The sequence below is a fragment of the Ovis canadensis genome, chromosome 5 (genome assembly GCF_042477335.2).
Source record: "Ovis canadensis isolate MfBH-ARS-UI-01 breed Bighorn chromosome 5, ARS-UI_OviCan_v2, whole genome shotgun sequence".
Taxonomy (NCBI): domain Eukaryota; kingdom Metazoa; phylum Chordata; class Mammalia; order Artiodactyla; family Bovidae; genus Ovis; species Ovis canadensis.
The window spans coordinates 24,660,287-24,677,952 of record NC_091249.1 but is presented as its reverse complement, the minus strand read 5'-3'; the positions used below and the strand labels follow the sequence as shown (position 1 = coordinate 24,677,952).

Sequence of the window (17,666 nt, the reverse complement as noted above, 5' to 3'; positions counted from 1 at the left end):
TCTAATGGCTGGGCCCCCAGAGCTCAGGAGAAGGGAGACCAGTGCCCTGAGGCTCCTGGCTCAAGGGAGGCTGCTGAGCAGGGAACCAGAAGGAAGAGAAACGGGGGGGGGGGGGGGGGGGGGGGAGGGAAGGGGGGAGGGGACACTCACGCCTTCTCGGTGCCATAGCTGCGGTAGTCGATGGCGGCCGCAATGCCCACCACCAGCGCAGGGAAGCAGTACCCGCCCAGGTAGTAGTACTTGGTGCGGGAGTACTCGCTCTCAAACACCTCCACCAGCAGCAGGTAGAGATGCACACCCTCCAGGCACAGCCAGGAGAAGGCGGCCAGGAAGAAGTAGTGCAGCAAGCCCGCAAAGATGGGGCAGGCGATCTGGGGGCAGGGGTCGGGAAGCAACACAGGTGAGACGCTGCCCTGGCCGCCGACCAGCCAGTGGGCATCACACCTCTCCTCCCCGTCCCTTCAGCTCCTGCCCCAGAGTCCCGCCCACCTCATACTGAGTCTTGTCTATCCCGACAAGGAAGAGCAGCTCCGCCAGGAAGAGGTTGATGCAGAGGTTCTTGTGGATGGTGTTGCGGTCAGTCTGCAGGCCCCGCAGGAAGCAGAAGGTGGAGATACAGATGGCCAGGCAGACCAGGGAGATGACGATGCCCACCCACGTGATGACTGACAGCAGCAGCTCATTGATGCGGCCCTGGTACTGGGGAAGGAGCAGGGGGCATGCTGAGCACCTCTGGCCTTGCACACACACAAGGGCTAGGCCGGGGGCCACGAGCTGCAGCCCACTGGGCCTTCTGCCACCTACCTGGCCTTCCGTCCCACCTCGGTCAACTAGCCAGGCCCCCACCCCTCTACAAGTGGCACGCTCACTTCCCATGCTCTGGCAGGCTTGTGGAGAGATGGCAAAGGTTGACACCAACTTGATTCTCCAGTGGGCCTTGGGAGAAGGTGGAACTCAGACTAGGGAGAGCCAGACATGTGGCCTCCTGCCCTGGGCAAGACTCAGGCCCCCCTACGCCCATGAAGGTGGCCTTCCCTGGCACCACCCAAGCAGTGCTAAGAGGCCATCCAAGGCTGAGCCAGCAAGCAGGCCCGCCAGGAGGAGTGGGGCTCTGGCCAGCTTACGATCTCGCGGTGCGCCATGAGCACAGCAAAGTTGGTGAGGTGGCTGCAGGCACATGTGGTATGGGTCTTGTTGGACTCCACCAGGCGGCAGCCCTGGGTTGACCAGTAGCCCAGCATGGAGCGCTCTGAGTAGTTCCAGAAGGAGCAGTTAGCATTGAAGTGGTTCTTGGCCTGTTGCGGGGTTGGGGCCGGGGGGTCAGAGCTGGGAGTCCAGCCCCAGCCCCAACACCCCACCATGGGGACAAGCAGGAGAGACACGCCTGGGGCTTCCGGCTCCAGGTCACAGCCTGAGATCTCTGGGACAGGTGGCCTGAGCTGCTAAGGTGGGAGCTGGGGGGCTGCTTCTCCAGGGAGGGCTGTAACTTGCTCTCAGGGTGGGTGAACACGGCGGGGAGTATGGATCTGCAGCCTGGGCAAGTGGAGGGTACCGGGACACTCACGGAAGAAGTGGGCATCTCAGCTCACCTCCAGGTGGGCCACAGTGAAGATGACAGGGTCCATCAGGAAGACTCGGCTGGACTCCTTGTTGATGGACGCTGCGATGACCTGTGAGTTCACCACCAGGGAGGCGCCCCCTGGGCCCCCCGAGCCTGCTTCGCCCGCCAGCTTCACCGTGGCATTCTCGGTGGACAGGAAGAGGCCCAGGTTGTTGTAGAGAATGAAGACAACCTTGACCACTCCTAGGTAGGACAGGCCCAGCAGGTGTGTTGTCAGCCCCTGGCTGGCGCTGCCCTCCAGTTACACTGGCCGCTGGGACCTTTGAAGTCAGGCTGCCGCCCAGGCAAGCGGGGCTCTGGGAGCCCTTCCGCGGGACCGCTGCTCAGTTGCAGGCAGTTCCCAACGGCAGGGTAGCGATCCAGGACGCACCTCACCCACCCCTCACTTTCTGTGTGACCTGGAGCAAATCCCTGACTTCTCCGGGCCTTAATCTCAAATGGCACAACCTGCCCTAAACTCTGAGGATCGGGCTGCTGTTGCACAGGAGGGACCCCTCCAAACTGTCTGAGGTTCTGTGGGGCTTTGTGGGGTCCCCCTGAATCCCCTGAAATGTTACACTCGCTTGGATGAAGGGCACCTCTGTGTGTGGCTATGGGCTCTGACCTCATCAGAGTCGTCAGCCTGATCAGAGTTAAGGACTTCCCCACGAGAGGAGCTGGGGTGCCGGCTCAGGGTTCGGACACTGACCGTTGCGGCTGTTCTGCTTGATGGTGTTGGCAGACAGCTGGATTGAGTTCTCACTCGGGTACTCCTGGGGGAACACCAGCTCCTGCACTTGGCCCTCAGTGTTCAGGACTGTGACCTCGAGGACTGTGGGGACAGGGGGTGGCAGGGCACACAGGGTTGAGGCCTGTCCACAGTCCAGAGGCCCAGGCAAGGTTGAGGGCCAGGGTTAGCCCTGGGTGTCCAGGAGGAGCAGGGACCCCCCCACCCCCGACTTGCCCCCCCGACAGCAGCACTCACCCACGTTCTGCTTGGCGGCCAGGAAGCGGGCCGGCTCCCTGACGTTGTCCGCCAGCAGGAAGGCGCCCTCTTCCAGGACGTCCAGCAGCATGGTGGCCGTGTGCGCCTGCTCAGTGGCGTTCATATCCTTCCAGGACTCGAGGGCCTCCGGCCGCAGCAGGTTGTCCACTGTCTCCACCACAGCCTGCAAGTGTGGCGGGGCAATGCTGCGACTCCCCCCATGTCCCTCAATCCCTCCAGCTGGGCTCCGCACCCCCTTCTCCGAGCCTCTATCCCCAGTGCCACCTGGGGCCCGCCCCACTCACTCCGCAGACAGGAGCCCCTGGGCCTCACCTTGATATAGTCCTTGCAAGTTCTCTCCCGCTTGTGCATCTGGGGAAAGAAGGAGGTGGGGTGAGGCCTGGTCTCCCAGCCCCTCTCTCCTCGAACCCTGACACTCACGTCTGGGCACCAGAGAGCTTCTTCTTCTGTCTCTGCCACTGACCTGGGGCTAGCCCATGAGCCAGAGTTATTCCTAAGGAAGCCCCCGCATGCCCAGGACCATCCAGGAGGGAGTCCTGGCCAGCCTGGGCTCTGTCCCGCCTTCTCTCCTGGCCATGCGTGGCCGCCCAGCTCCGCAGTGCCAGGCTGGGTATCTCCCAGGTTCCCAGGGCGGTGCCCCTGCCCCACGGCCCCTGCTGCCGGGCCCACCTTGTTGTAGTTCTTGCCAGCCGACTCGCGCTCAATGGGCCGCAGCGCCTGCAGCTGGGCGTCCAGAATGTCCAGCAGTTGCTCCATCAGCTTCACAGAAGAGGACACGTCACCCGCGTAGATGGAGCCCCGGGTGTGGCGGGCCAGCTCGCTGGCAATGTTGGCCGCATTCTCCCCACTCTTGATCTGCAGGAGGCAGGAGGGGGAGCCCCCAGTCTCATCAGGGACCATCCTGCTTCTCTCTCCACACACCCGGCCTTGGCTCAGCCCCTCTCATCCCTCTCTGTGACCCCTTCTCCCTGCCTGCCCTGGCCCTCCCAATCTGTCTGTTCCCTCTGGAGACTAGGGGTGGACCCTGGCCTGTCTCCCCAGGAGTTCCACCACCCCTGCTGTGCCCTGTGCCTGGGCACCCAGGGCCAGCAGAGTAAGCACGTGTGCCTGTCTGGGGGCAGGGTGGCTGCTGGTACCTTCTGGGCCACCTGGTTGACCCAGGGGGAGGTGCAGTTGCTGAGGTCAGGGCCCCGGGGATTCCAGAGCCCCAGGGCTGGTAGACACTGGAAGGAGGCAATTCCTGTAGGGACAGACACACAGGAACAGAGAAGGGAACCACGGGGAGGGAGAGGAGGATGGGCCAGAGCAGAGAGAAAGGAGATGGCAGAGAGAGGGGGATGAGCAGGTGAGGGGAGAGGTGAGGGGGCACGGAAGACCGGACATGAAACAGGCCAGACAAAGAGAGGTGTCACTCTGAAATGACATGAGCCACCCACTTCCCCTAAACCCTCCCTCTCGGCTCCTCTTCCAGCTTGGCCTGCCACAGTCGGAGGCTTCTGGTCCCCACCACGCCTCTCACAGAGCCTCTCTGGCCCTTCCCTCTGATCCCCAGAGCCTATGGTCCCAGCCCTGCCTTCTCTGGTGCGTCAGCTGCTGTGTGCTGGCCCCCAGCTGCTCCTGAGCCTGTGTCCATTTCGGTCTGAGGCCAGGACTCAGGTTACCTCCCAGGGGCTCCCTGCAGGGTCCATCCAGGGCTTTGCTTGGCAGGTGCTTAGAATTGCAGGAGGGGACAGGGGTGGAGCAGGGGGCACTAACTGAGCTGTGACTGTGCCCTGGGGACACAGCTGCAGACATGAAGCATGACCCTTGCATACAGCCCACTCTGTCAGGGAAGGTGGACAGGTAAGTGCATCCAAGCTGAGTTAGGGGCATGTCCCCTGTCCCTTCCCTGGACAGGCCAGTAGTGGTCATCCCCCAAGCCAGCTGCAGCAGAGGTCACCTAGGCTTGGCACTCACCTCGAGTCCCCTTGGGGCAGGGCCTCTCCACCAGCATGCCCTGCTGGGTGGCCGGCCATTGGACCCGCCGCACCTCTCGAGGTTCACAAAAGAGTTCTGGGGACACGTGCAGATTGGGGGCAGGGGGCCGCCGGGTGCTGGGGGCCGGGGCAGTGGCTGGAGGTAGGTCAGGTCCCAGCTGGTTGATGGCACCCACGGGGTGCGTAGTGAGGGGTGCCCGGCGGAGTGGAGTAGTGGCTGCGGGCGAGGCCGTGCTGGTCAGGGGTGTGGGCCGGGCTGTGGTGGTTGTGCTGAGGGGTGGGGAAGTGGCTGGGCCTGGAAGGGAGAGGGGATACGAGATGCGGTTACCCCCAGGGTTGGTCTCCCACTAGGTCTGGGAGATCTCCCCTAGCCCCTCTCTGCCCAGAGGCCCCATGCACCCCTGGGACTATACAGTGTCAGAAGGTGGCAGAAATCCACTCATTTGTACTCTGAGGTCTGAGAGCAACTGCAGAGGACAAGCCCGGAAGGTGGTGTTGAAGGCTCCCACCCTCATGCTCCTCTTACTCTGGGCTCTCTGGCCTGGCCACATCCCTTCCCTCTGGGGACCTCAGTTCCCCCTTTTTGATTCAAGGGGACTCTTCTGGAGCTGTGGGGCTGTGGAGAGCTGGTTCAGAGTGGCTGAGGGGTTAGAATGAGACTGCTGAGGGGTTCCCAATCCTAGTCAATATCAGCAGTTCAGCTTTGCTGTTTTACTGGTACTCCCACCCAAGACTGGGGTTGAAGGGGCTCCAGGGCTCAAAACGCTCTTAGGAGACTCAGTGCAGCTTGGCTAAAAGCCCAGAGTCCTTGGTCTAGCTTCTCAAATAAGCAAGTTAGCTAATCTCACATCCACCCAGTGCTTGTGTAAATGAAAGTCGCTCAGTTGTGTCCAACTCTTTGAGACCCCCATGGACTGTAGCCTGCCAGGCTCCTCTGTCCATGGAATTCTCCAGGCCAGGATATTGGAGTGGGTAGCCATTCCCTTCTCCAGGGGACCTTCCTGACCCAGGGATCAAACCCAGGTCTCCCACATTGCAGGCGGATTCTCTACCATCTGAACCAGCAAGGAAGCCCACCCAGTGCTTGGGTTTCCTCATCTGTAAGTGAGGCAACAGTAAAGCCCTGGCTCTCAGAGTGCAAGGATCAGAGGAGTTAATTGGAAAGTGCTGAAAACAGCCTGTCCCGTTGCTACGTCTGTGACCTCCAGGGTTCCTCCGAGCACCTCCAGGTCCTCTAGCAGCTCAGAGTGCACCCCCCTTCACTGGAGACCCAGGGTCAGGGGCTGTTGGGGAGTGAACTCGAGCTGTCCTCACCCGCACTAGGGTCGGGCGGCCCAAACTCCAGGCTATAGCGCACCACAAAGTAGTTGTTCCAGACATAGAGCTGGTTGTCGCGAGGGTTATAGTCGACAGAGGAGACGAACTGGTAGGGGTTGGGAAAGGCCAGGCTCACGGGCTCCTCACGGTTGGCGTTGGTGTTGAAGGCGTAGTCCACGCGGTTGCCGGCTGCCTCGCTGTCGTCATCCACGTACACCGAGCGCAGCACGTACAGGACGCCGCACACCATGAAGGCGTTGGACGCGGAGCGCTTGTCGTAGCCGGTCTCCCACGTGCCCTCGAAGCGCAGCGTGTAGGGGTTGAGCTGGCTCACCACCAGCCGCCCGTTGTTGCCCTCGGTGGCGTAGATGACCCACAGCCCGTTCTCGTCCACTGCCAGGTCGATGTCGGTCTTACCCCCCCAGCGGTAGGGCGAGGTGTCGTGGTAATTGGCTGTGTTGATGACAGTCTCCCCGCTCTTAATGCGCGTGCGCAGGTCGTACTTGACGATGTTGCGCGTGCGCTCCTTGTTGTAAAAGACCGCGCCGTCGTAGACCACGAAGCCCGTGCCGTCTACGCGGTTGGGCAGGCGATAGGTGGTGGTGTGGCGTGCTGCCACGTAGTCTTCCCACGAGGCGTACTCGGTCAGCGTGTCCGTGCGGTAGGGGATCCACGGCATGACGTAGATGCGGTCACCTGCCTGCAGTGGGTCCTTGCACCATGCACCAGACTGGTGCTCCGACTCGTGGGTTGAGGTGGGCTCCAGCACCTTCTGCAGGGTCCCTGGGCACACGAAGACTGGGTCGGGCGGGGAGGTGCAGGGAGGACACAGGGAGAGGAGGAGTGGGGTGGGGGGGGGTACGGGGGTGGCGAGGGAGGGAGAAAGAGAGGCGAGTTGGTCACGTGGCCAGCGGGGGGAACCAGGCTGTCCCCTCCTGCTGCTGCAGTCACGGTTGCTTGGTAGGGCTGGTGATGGGAAGGGGGTTTCTGGGCTGGGACCCCTGCCCCGCCCAGCTGCCCCTCTCCCTGGAGATGTCAACCCTGGAGGCCATTAAGAGCAGGGTTAGTGGTGGAGGGGAGGGAGGAGGTGCCCCTCTTTCCTTCCCTGGCTGCTGGAGACCCCACAGGCTGGGGATAAGGGGTTTGGCAAGAACCATCCCATAGTCAGTCTCGAGTGCCTTTAGTGGGGGATGGAGAGATTTTCTCATTGCAGCCACTGGTGGCTTTGAGGTTCCAGGGACTTAGGGCCCTGTCTCTTTGCCATCATTTGCGCCCCTATGGAAGAGCTAGGGTCAAGGGTCCCTTCTTTCACCAACCACACCAGGACACAGATATATGTTTGTTTGTTTTTTAACTCCATTTTCTTCCTCCTGCAAAAACTGCAAGGTAGAGTGATGTTTCCATACCCACTGTGGGTGGGTGTCAGGAGCGCACTCCTATTCCAGGGTGAAAGAGGCACCCAAGGTTCCTGACGCAGCCTGTGACAACCCCCCACCCAGCACCCAGGAAATCAGGAGCTGAGGAAGGGTTTTCGGAAAAGTCCAGCCCCTCCTGAGGGGTGCCCAGCCCTGCCCCCAGCCGGCAGGGTCTCATAGGGTTTATTGAGCAGCAGACACTGATACTGGTGCACAGGGGTGGTGGGGCGAGGGCAGAGAGGGAGGGGGACTCCGGGGAGAGTTGGGTAGGGGGGAGGAGAGCTGTGTGGAGGGAAGAGAGACAAGTGGTGGTGTGGGGGCGCTTGGCGAGGTCCTGGCTCCAAGGGAGGCACGCCGGAGAGCACCTGGGAAGAAAGAGTTAGTGCTGGCGAGGAGAGAGGGGGGTGAGCAGAGAATTCACTCCAAGGCCCAGGCCCGACTGAGGGTCCCTTGGGGGGGCAGTCCCAGGTCCAGCTCAGAGGGGGCCAGGGAGGGAACCAGGTGCTAGGATAAAGACCCAGCCCGCCCCCGACAGGCCCCCCACCTCCCCTTCCCCGACCCGATTTACCTGCAACCATCCCCGGCTCGGGAGGAGGGACCAAGGCAGCGCTGATGTCAGAAAGGTGGGGGGCCCCGCCCCACCCCCCCATTCCCTGAAAAGGAGGAAAACCTCAACTGCATCTCATTGGCCACCAACGGCCTGCCCACCCTTGCCCAGTCACGACCCAGTGCCACCGACTCCTGGACTCCCCTTACTGACCCGGTGGGAGTCTGGGCTTGCACAAACAGTGTGGCCAGGCTCCCCTCCTTCTCCTCCCATAGTGGCAAGGCCCCTCCAACCAGGATGGCTGGGGGCCTCCCTCTCAGCGCCCAACTAGCAGAACCCGAGGACCAGCCAGGGTGAGAGTTTGTAGTGAATTCTCTGCTCCTGCTTGGCCTGTCACCAAAGCAGCCGGCCCGAGGGGACAAGAGAGGGCTGGGACTTGGTGCTGGCTTGGGGCGGGGCGTGGCCCCAGTGGCTAGAGGGGCTTGGCCAGGAACCATTCCTCATTCCCCTAATTCCAGCCCCATTCTTCAGCAGGCTTAGGTGGGTGGCTGGGGATTCCAGCCCGCCCTCCACAGTATCAGGGACTTTCTGATCCAGGGGTCTTGGGTCACAAAGCAGCCAGGTGCATGCCCTGCTTTAGGAGGGGGAGGGAAGCCTGGGGCTCCAGTGCTGTGTTCCCCGTGCCGAGGGGTTAGCCTGCACCTTCTGTCCAGCCCACTGGCCTCTGCCCTTTTCTCCTGTGCCTGGGTCTTCCCTCTCCCCAAGCCGGGCCCCCCAGCCAGCTTTGTGACGCCTGACAGATGTGTTTGTGTGTGGGGGGCGGGGGTGGGGGGGTGGGGGGGCGGTGGGAGGTCTCAGAGCCCGGCTTGGTGGGCAGGGCATGGAGAAGGAAAACGTGGTTAGAGGTTATGGGGGAATGGGGAGAAGATGAGGAAGGGCCTGTTCGGGGCCTTTGCCAGCAAGGACCCTGCCCCAGCGCCAAGCTCCCAAAGCCTTCTCTGCCCTCCAGCCTCCTCCCACCCGTCCCTTGAAGAGAAAAGATCCCAGGCTGCGTATCCAACCACCACCGGGCCTGCAAGAAGAGTGTCTGGTGCTGGGCGGAGAGACTCCAGGAAAGAGAGAGGGAGAGAGTGGTGGGGTGCAGTGAGGGGCAGGGCGGTGGGCTGGTGGCCCAGGCCTCTATGAGATGGGGGGAGGGACAATGGGGAGGGGAGCAGCTCAGAGGGACCCCGCCCTGCCTCCCTCAAAGGGGACCCTCCACTGACCACCGTAATTTCAAGGCCAACGTGATCCCAAAAGGTCATCTCTCCCATCCCCACCTCAGCACTGTCCATTTCCCAAGACTTCCAGGGGAGGCAGTGGCCCTCCACGACAGCCAAGCCCAGCCTGGCCGCCCTCCCTACCCGCCGTGGAAATTACGGTGCTCAAGGAAGCCCCCAGACCCAGCCTGTGCCTCCCCCACCCCCCTCTCTCTTGTCCTCTAACCACAACAGCCCAGAAGAAACCCTGACTGCAGCTTCGCAAGTATTTCAGAACCAAAGAAAAAAAAACAAACGCTCCCCCGCCCCTCACTCCCCCAACCATGAGGCCCACCCCCGCCCCCTCGGCCCCCCAGTGATCTGGTAGGCACCCTCCCCGGGCTGGGGGCAACTCACACCCCTCTCCCCAGGGGCTGCCCCCCACCACCCCCCACCACCCCCCACCACCCCCCGCTGGTGGAGGATGGGGTGGGGGTGGGGAAAACTGGTGCTCCGTGCTCCGAAACAGCTCTGGGCCTTGGAAACGCCAAACCAGAAGGAACTTAAACCACCAGGAGCCAGAGAGAGAGAGAGAGAGACAGAGAGAGAGAGAAAGAGAGAGAGAGGAGGAGGAGAAGGAGGTAATCTGCTCCCCAAAAGGAAAACAAAGGTGCCCTTCCCTCCCGCCTCCCCTGAACCAGACACAAAAGTTGGGGCAGGAAGAAAAGAGAAGACAGACGGCTCCCCCGGTGCCCTCTGCCCCTGAGTCGGGAGCCAGGGAAGAGGGTCCCTCCCTCCCCACCCACCCTGGATGCTTATAGACTTCTCCTGAAGGAGGCAAAAGAGGTATGAGAGAAGGTCAGGTTCCCCCCCAACCCCTGCAAGGGCCAGGGACTAGAAAGGAGGGACAGGGAGAGAGAGAGAGTGAGAGGAGAGAGAGAGAGACAGAGGCAGAGAGCAGAAGGTCCTGCCCGAGCTCAGAGAAGCGCCCTTGGGTGTCTGGAGGGTGGAGTTGCCTGGTCGCACCAGGGCTGGCCCCACCAGGGGGGGACACTGGGGTGGGGTGGGGAGCAACTGGACCAAGTTGGGAGTGGGGGGTAGAAGAAGGGGCCGGAGGGGAGGGCAGGTCACATAAGTGTGGCACAGGTAAAACAAAGTCTGAGTTAGGGGTTAGCATTGGTAACAGTGCGTTTACCTTTCTGCTCCACTTCTACTTTAAGCATCGGAAGAGAGAGAGAAAACAAATTGAAAAAAAAAATGTGCAAGAAAAAAAGAGAAAAAAAAAAGATTAAATTGCTTTCGTTTCTTTTCTGGCAACACGCCCCCTTTTCCTTTCTTTTCCTCACTCCTGGTTCCCCAACCCCGAAGGTAGCGTCAGCCCCCGCCCCCACGTCCTTTCCTCCTAGGGAGGATGTCGGGGAGACAGTCACAGGGAGGAGGGAGACACACGGGAGGACAGAGACTGAGAGAGACATGGGTCGGGGTGGGGAGAGATACAGGTAGGCAGACGGACAGAGCCCTCGGCCCGGAGGGGGCACCCTCAGTGCAGCAAGGCTGGGGAGGGCGAGCCCCAGCCGGGAGGCAGCTCCGCTCCGGGGGCACCAGGAAGGGATGGTGGGGGTGGAGGAACCCCTTGGTCCCCTCCAGCCCGGCCTGCTGCCCTCGTGCTAGAACCGGGGGCCCAGGAGGGGATTCAGTGCCTCCCTCAGCCTGGGAGCACCACAGAGAAAACACGCAGAACGCCCTCCCCTTCTGTGCTGGCCTTAAAAAGAGTCCAGCTGCGTTTCCCCAAACCCTCGGAACCCCACCCCCACCCGGAAGCCAACACAGAGAGAGGGTGGCGTCGGACACAGAATGATGGAGAGGCAGACAGGCGGAGCCTGGGGCCTCCAAGAGCCCCGCGGGGGAGACGAGGCAGAGAGGGAAGAGGCTGGGCTGGGGGCGACATCACAGACGGGGCAGGACAGCAGAAGGGGGCACAGACACGCTCCCCCGCTCCCCCGGGGGCAAGCCCGAAGCTCAGTCTCTCTGCCCAGCTCCCCCCTGGGGGCCCAGGCGCTGGGAGCTCCCCAGCCCGCAGCTGGGATGGGCAGGCGGGCAGCACCTGGGGAGGAAGGGGGCACGGGTTAGACTGTGCTCAGCTGCAAGGCAAATCCAGCGTTAGTTGGGCCTGTCGGGTATGTGTGCCAGGGGAGGGGGGTTGCCCCACACACCCACTGCCCCCTTCCCACAGTAGCCCCCACACCCACCCCCGACCAGCACTGGGGTCACCCCAGCCCCTGAAGCCCATGGCAAGTGGGGCTGCCCAGGCTGTGCTCCCTCCAGGGTCTGGGCCCCCTGGCCCCTTAGGAACCTCTGACCTGGGCCTCGCTGTCCTGTCACCTGTCTGTTGGGAGGGGCAGTGTCTGACTCCCTTCCCAGCGCCTCTCCCAGAGCCTGGTACACAGGAGGTGCTCAGAGAAAGAAAGGTCTGGGGCTAAGTGAGTGCCAGGCCTCCCTGTTCGGTGGCCTGGCTTCCATCACCCTTGGAATGCCAGCCCTCTTCTGGGACCAGGAGTTAGCCCAGTCCCCCAGATACATCTTCCATGTGAGTGACTGTGAGTGTGAGAGTGTGTGTGTGTGCGTGCACACCCAAGCGCGCGTGCTGCTGCCTCTCCCAGGGCTCAAGGTAGCGCTCTCCCATCAGACTGGGGGCTGCCCATTCCCTGAGCCCTCCTGGTCTCCGTGGGTCATGCCCTCCCGCCCACACTCAGAGGTTCAGCTCTAGGAAGTCTCTACACCTCTTCCCTGCTTCTTTACCTGCATGGTAGCCACTCTTTTTTTTTTTTTTTCCCCACTTGCTTTTGGATGCCACTTAGACCAGGAGATATTTATCCCCCTTGCCTTTTATCTTCCTGGTCTCAGGAGAAACTGGGTTTGTCATCTGGTGTTAGTTTTATTTGATTACCAATAGCAATAATAATCGGTAAAAGTCACGGTGAGTGGTCAGAAGAAACGCAACGACTACTAACTGCTCAGCGCTTATTAGGCGCCAGGACCCGAGCTAAGCGCCCCTCTGGCCGCGTTTCGAGAATCCTGTCTATAAATGAGGAAACAGGTTCAATGAAGTGAAGCAACACGACAGAACGGGAGCAGTTTCCTTCGCATCTCCCGCTGGGGGTGCACACAGAGCTTTCACCCGCGTTCTCCGGAGTCCTGGCAGCATCTCAGAGGTGTTTGATCCCCTCCCAGCATCACAGAGGAAGGTATAGGCTCAGCTGGATTGAAAGGACACCCAAACCATTACTGAGCACATCCGGAACCAGGCTTGGGTCTGGGCGCTGGGGAGGGGGTTGAAGATGAGGTCTCTGCCCTGTGGGGGGAGTTTACACCCAGCGCTTTGCCACCACGAGTGGGCTCTGTGGCGGGCCCTGGGCTGAGTGCCTTGCACACATGACCTCCCGGACTCTTGCCTCCTGCAGCAGCCCAGAGAAATTTAAGTCATTTGCTCCAGTTTTCCAGCCAGAAAACCCAAGGGCCGGGGCTGAACCTCGAACCCTGTCTAGATTTCCCCACTGTGCTGTGCTCCCCAACTCCTGTCCCCCTTCCCCTGCTGCCCTAGCCCACAGGGGGTGGGCAGTGTCCCCAGTGCTGTGGGGAGGCTTCAAGGATCAGACGGGCGTCCCCCTCAGGCGGTGACTGGAGGCCTCGGTCGCTGAAAGGAAAGGGCAAGGAGTAAAAGAAGAAAGCTATGGAAGCACATGAGGCTCCTATCTCCCCCAGCACGTCTGCGGCCACCTGCGAGGAGAAATCAAAGGTTGGGGGTTGGGGGGAAGGCTGGCGTGGGAGGGGAGAGGAGGGAGAGTCACAGGGCCTCCTGCTCCCCCGCCCCTGCCCCCCACACTCAAGACACCCTGGTGGCCCTGCCTCCTCCCCCCTCTGCCCAGAGGGCCCTACCTCCAGGTTGGCTATGTGAAGCTGGGGGGTGGAGAGGAGGGAATGGATGACGGGGAAGGGTGGGGAAGCATGAGGGCTGGAAAGAGGGTCATGTTAAGGGTAGGGTACTGAGGAGGAGAGACCCTGTCGATAGTTTGCTTCCTTTGGTCGGGTTCAAGAATGGCAGGCCCCTGGCTCCCCAGATCACCTTCCTCAGGATGCCTGGGCGCCACCCTCAGTCCAACATGGCAGCACTTCCTGTGCAGACAGGAAGTACTAGTATGCTAATAGGCAAACCAACCAAGAGTTAGGAATCTGTGGAAGCTGCCCCTAGCCCTTCATATGAGATCTGCTGCCAAGCCTCAGAGGGGGACCTGCTTCTCTATGGGTATAATGTTCAGCTTCCAGGATTGGGAAGCGGCAGGAGTGGGGGCCTGTGAGGAGTGAGAAGGATAAGAGAAAGGAGAGGGAGCTGAGAGGAAGCGGGGTTAGAGGGAAGAGCGTGTGTGTAAGAGGTGGTCAGGAAGGGAAGGGCCGTGGGAAGAGCGGGGGAAGAGGAATTAGACGGCAAGGTCTGGGGAGAAGAGAGATAATAAGTGTGCCAAGTGGAGCACGTGGGTGTGGCCTTGAAGTGTATAAATAAGCCAAGGGCAGGTGAAGAAGCAGGGTGAGCAGGCCAGAGTAATAAGAGCTGAAGGTACCCAGTGGATGGGGACAGAGTCAAGGGTGGGGGTGGGCGTGGGGCAGTGGACAAGGGAGTCAGAGCGAAGAGAACCTGTGAGGGGGAGCGGGTCCAGCCATCCCTGTGTCCCTGGCCCAGCTGGGCCTTGTGTGTGTGTGTGTGTTCAAGGTGTCTCCTCCTCACTTGCTTCTGGGAGGGGGAAGGGCCCGTGTCGCATGAGGAACAAGATGACTCACTGTAGGGGACACAGTCGTACTGCACCTCCAGGTACTTGTAGGTCCCAGGGCAGGGGTCCGGAAAGGCGTCCGAGCCAGCGACCACCACACACTGGGTGCGGTTGTTACACCTGTGGAGGAGAGATGGGGGGCTGGGAAAAGACGAGCCTGGAACTGGGTGGTGGAGGCCCAGGCTCAGGAGCAGAAGGGACATCTCCACTCCGGGAAGGAACCGTGGCAGCGACCATGGCTGGGCCGCATGTGGGTGTTGTTCTCTGCTTCCTGTCTGCTCTCTCCTTCCAGACAGGAGTCTTCTGTTCTCAGGCCTGGCACAGCAGGCAGCTCAGGGCTATGCCAGAGGGGTCACTCCATAAACTGGTTTTCCAGTCACCCTTCATCACTTTCGTCCTGAGTGTCGCCTGTGCCATTATGTCTTTCTGCCCCATAAATTGACCATAAAACCTGTCCTTTGTTCAATAAGATGTGAAGCCATACATATAAGGTGGTATCTTTGTGAACACTGATGAAACGCTCCGTGTTTGCCACCTCATAGCACGTCTTGACACGTCCCACCTTTTGGACAGAGCTGCAGCCATAGACGGGCAGAGTCATCCCTTCAGGCTGAAACCATCCTCAGTTCCCCATGAGGAGCTCCCCCAAGTCCCTGTCAACTTCTCAGGAGTCTGGCTACCGTGTAATGCGAAGTCTAATTAGCGACAACAAAAAGATGTTTCTTCTCTGCTGTCTATACCCACGGTCAAGGTCTCTATTTCCTGGAGCAGGCCGAGTCTTGGCTGGGCAGGACAGCACCTTGACTGTGGCCGTGTAAGAAGTGGTTTGGTGGGGCGGGGGCTTCCTGACAGGTATGAGGCAGAGGGGGCTCCTGCGTCTTCATTTCAATCCTGCTCTTAACCAATGACTGCTTAACTCATGAGCATCTGCTCATACCCACACCCCTCAACTCCCCTTTTCAAAAATGTTAACACTGATGGGAGGTAGGAGGCAGGTTCAAGAGGGAGAGGACATATGTATACGTGTGGCTGATGCATGTTGATGTATGGCAGAAACTAACACAATATTGTAAAGCAATTATCCTTCAGTCAAAAATAAATAATATATATATATAAAACACTGAGCTCAGACGGTTAAACAGAGACTTCATTACCTACGACCCAAAGAACTAGTTCTATTCCCCAAAGAACTGAAAGCAGGTGCGTTCATCTCCTGCAACACTGAACGTGTATTTGTGTACAACTGCTTGTACATGAATGCTCACAGCAGCATCACTCAATCACCAAGCGGTAGAGACAACCCACTGGCGAATGAGTGGATGAATGGAACACAGCTTACGCACACAGCGGAGCACTATTCAGCCATAAAAAAGAAAGGAAGCGCTAATACTACACCACGCGTGAGCCCTGAAAGCATCAGGCTCAGTGAGAGAAGCCAGCCCCAGGGGCCACGTGTTTCACAGTTCTGTTTATGTGAAATGTCCAAAACAGGCGCATCCAGAGACAGAAAGTAGATCACTGGTTGCCAGGGACTCAGAGAGGGGTGGGGAGTGACTGCTCAGGGTGACGGAGTCTCCTTTTAAGGTGATGGAAATGTTCTGGAACTTGACAGAGACTGCACAATATCGTGAATGTAATTAACGCCGCTGAACTGTTCACTTTAAAATGGTGAATCTTTTGTTATGTGGATTTCGCCTCTATGAAAACAAAAAGAAAAACACAGAAATGGTGGCCTTCCTGGAAAAACCGCATGTCCAGCCTCCCCTGCTGGGAAGTGCCTGTGACTTGAGTTCTAACCCAGGAGGTGAGAGTGGGTATGATGTAGCCTTTAAGGGAGTGGCCCCAGGGTGGAAGTGGGGGGCGGGGTTTCGGTACTAAGATAGAGGCAAGTGCTGAGGGTCTTTTCAATTCTGATCCTGTTTGTGAGCTAAGTCGCTTTAGCCGTGTTCGACTCTTTACAATGCTATATGGACTGTAACCCGGCAGGCTCCCCTGTCCGTAGGCCTCTCCAGGCAAGAATACTGGAGTGGGCAGCCATGCCCTCCTCCAGGGGATTTTCGCAACCCAGGGATAGAACCTGCATCTCTTACATCTGCTGCACTGGCAGGCAAGTTCATTACCACTAGCCTCACCTGGGAAGCCGATCCTGTTTAGGTCACTGTACTTACTCCGAGGTGTCTCTGCCAGAGTCACAGAGCTGGACCCTGAACTAACGTAGCGTCTCCACGTGCGAAGACAGCGGGGGCAGCGGCCTCACCACGTTCGCTCAGCCCCAGTGACCACACTACTCTGTCCCCCACCCCTCTGCCCCAGAACTGAGACCCCATGAGCGTCGGAAACTAGGCGAGTTTCTGCGCAAGCAACTTGGGGAGACGGCGAAAAACCATCAGCACCACAGACCCTGAGGCTGGTCTGAGTGAAGGGGGCAGGGAGGATCTGGAGAGGCAGTGGGTAGGAGAAAAGGGGGGCTGGACTGGGATGCTCCACGCAGGGGTGTTGGGAGATGGAAATTAGGGAAGGGGGAGAAGATTGCTGCAGGAGAATAATTTATTGTTTTATGTGGTTTTTTTTTGCCACACGTCACAGCACGTGGACCTTATTTCTCTGTGCTAAGTTGCTTCGGTTGTGTCTTACTCTATGTGACCCTATGTACTATAGCCCATCGGGCTCCTCTGTCCATGAGGATTCTCCAGGCAAGAATACTGGAGTGGGTTGCCATTCCCCTCTCCAGGGATCTTCCCGACCCAGAGATTGAACCCAGGTCTCCTGCACTGCAGGCAGATTCTTTACCGTCTGAGCTACCAGGGAAGTCCCCAAAGAATACTGGAGTGAGTTGCCGTGCCCTCCTCCAGGGGATCTTCCCAACCCAGGGATCGAACCCGTGTCTCATGTCTCCTGCACTGGCTGGTGGGTTCTTTACCACTAGCACCACGTGGGAAGCCCCTGACCAGGGATCAAACCCATGCCCCCTGCGGTGGATGCTCAGAGCCTTAACCACTGGACCACCAGGAAAGTCCCGAGGGTAGATGTGTGAGAAAGCAATGGTGGAAGGGAGAGGATGGCGTGGTTCCCGCCCGGCCCACCTACCTGAGCCACTCGACCATGCCCACTCCCTGCCCCAAGCTCTCAGAAGGCTTCTGGTGACCCCATCCAGTGAGGGATCCTAGGATCCCCGAGGAGTGGTGGAGCTGGCCCCAGGCCTCCTTCGCTTTTCTATTTTTCTGCTCAGGGTCCTGGAGTGAACCCTGCTCTCTCTCAGGCATTTGGCAAAAATTCAGTGAGCGCCTGTGGTGGAGCTGGCTGTGGACATGGTGGAGACAGACAGCACTCCTTTTCCCTGTGGCTGACAGCCCAGGGAGGGAAGACGTAAAAGAGACACGATAAAGAGGCAATACAGCCAATGAACTGTGGGCAGAAGTCAGGACTAGGAGAGAGAGACGGAGAAGGGGCTGGGAAGTGGGGCGGGGTCACCGTGATTTTAGAGTGTGGACAGGTAGACCTCATTAAGAGGCTAGTCAGGCAAAAAAAAAAAAAAAACCCCTGAATGGGGGACCTCTCTGGCGGTCCAGTGGTTAAGACTCTCTGCTTTTAGTGCAGTGGGGGGGGTGGTGGTGGGGGCGTGTGTTCAATTCCTGGTCAAGGAAATAAGATCCCATGTGCTGGTAGCAGGGTGCAGCAAAAAAACATAACTCAAATGAAAGAACCTGAGTAAGGGGAGGGAGGAGTCATGCGGGTTTTGGCGAA

General features: G+C 59.6%; 1 protein-coding gene across 10 annotated transcripts in view; it reads right to left on the bottom strand.

Annotated features, from left to right (window-relative positions):
* The window catches only part of ADGRL1 (adhesion G protein-coupled receptor L1), a 48,729-nt gene that overhangs the window by 5,726 nt on the left and 25,337 nt on the right, over positions 1 to 17,666 (bottom strand). For 4 of the 10 annotated variants that reach the window (XM_069590819.1, XM_069590812.1, XM_069590815.1 and 1 more), the window contains exons 4-16: positions 13,933 to 14,042; positions 10,295 to 10,312; positions 5,897 to 6,697; positions 4,563 to 4,877; positions 3,743 to 3,846; positions 3,276 to 3,461; positions 2,919 to 2,957; positions 2,586 to 2,769; positions 2,310 to 2,432; positions 1,590 to 1,804; positions 1,125 to 1,295; positions 490 to 699; positions 151 to 371 (exon numbers count right to left, since the gene is read on the bottom strand). In XM_069590819.1, coding sequence (XP_069446920.1) covers positions 151 to 371; positions 490 to 699; positions 1,125 to 1,295; positions 1,590 to 1,804; positions 2,310 to 2,432; positions 2,586 to 2,769; positions 2,919 to 2,957; positions 3,276 to 3,461; positions 3,743 to 3,846; positions 4,563 to 4,877; positions 5,897 to 6,697; positions 10,295 to 10,312; positions 13,933 to 14,042 — 2,697 coding nt within the window. Of the gene's footprint in view, positions 1 to 150; positions 372 to 489; positions 700 to 1,124; positions 1,296 to 1,589; positions 1,805 to 2,309; positions 2,433 to 2,585; positions 2,770 to 2,918; positions 2,958 to 3,275; positions 3,462 to 3,742; positions 3,847 to 4,562; positions 4,878 to 5,896; positions 6,698 to 7,882; positions 7,968 to 10,294; positions 10,313 to 13,932; positions 14,043 to 17,666 lie in introns of all 10 variants that reach the window. The other 6 variants (XM_069590810.1, XM_069590813.1, XM_069590811.1 and 3 more) reach the window with 3 other exon arrangements.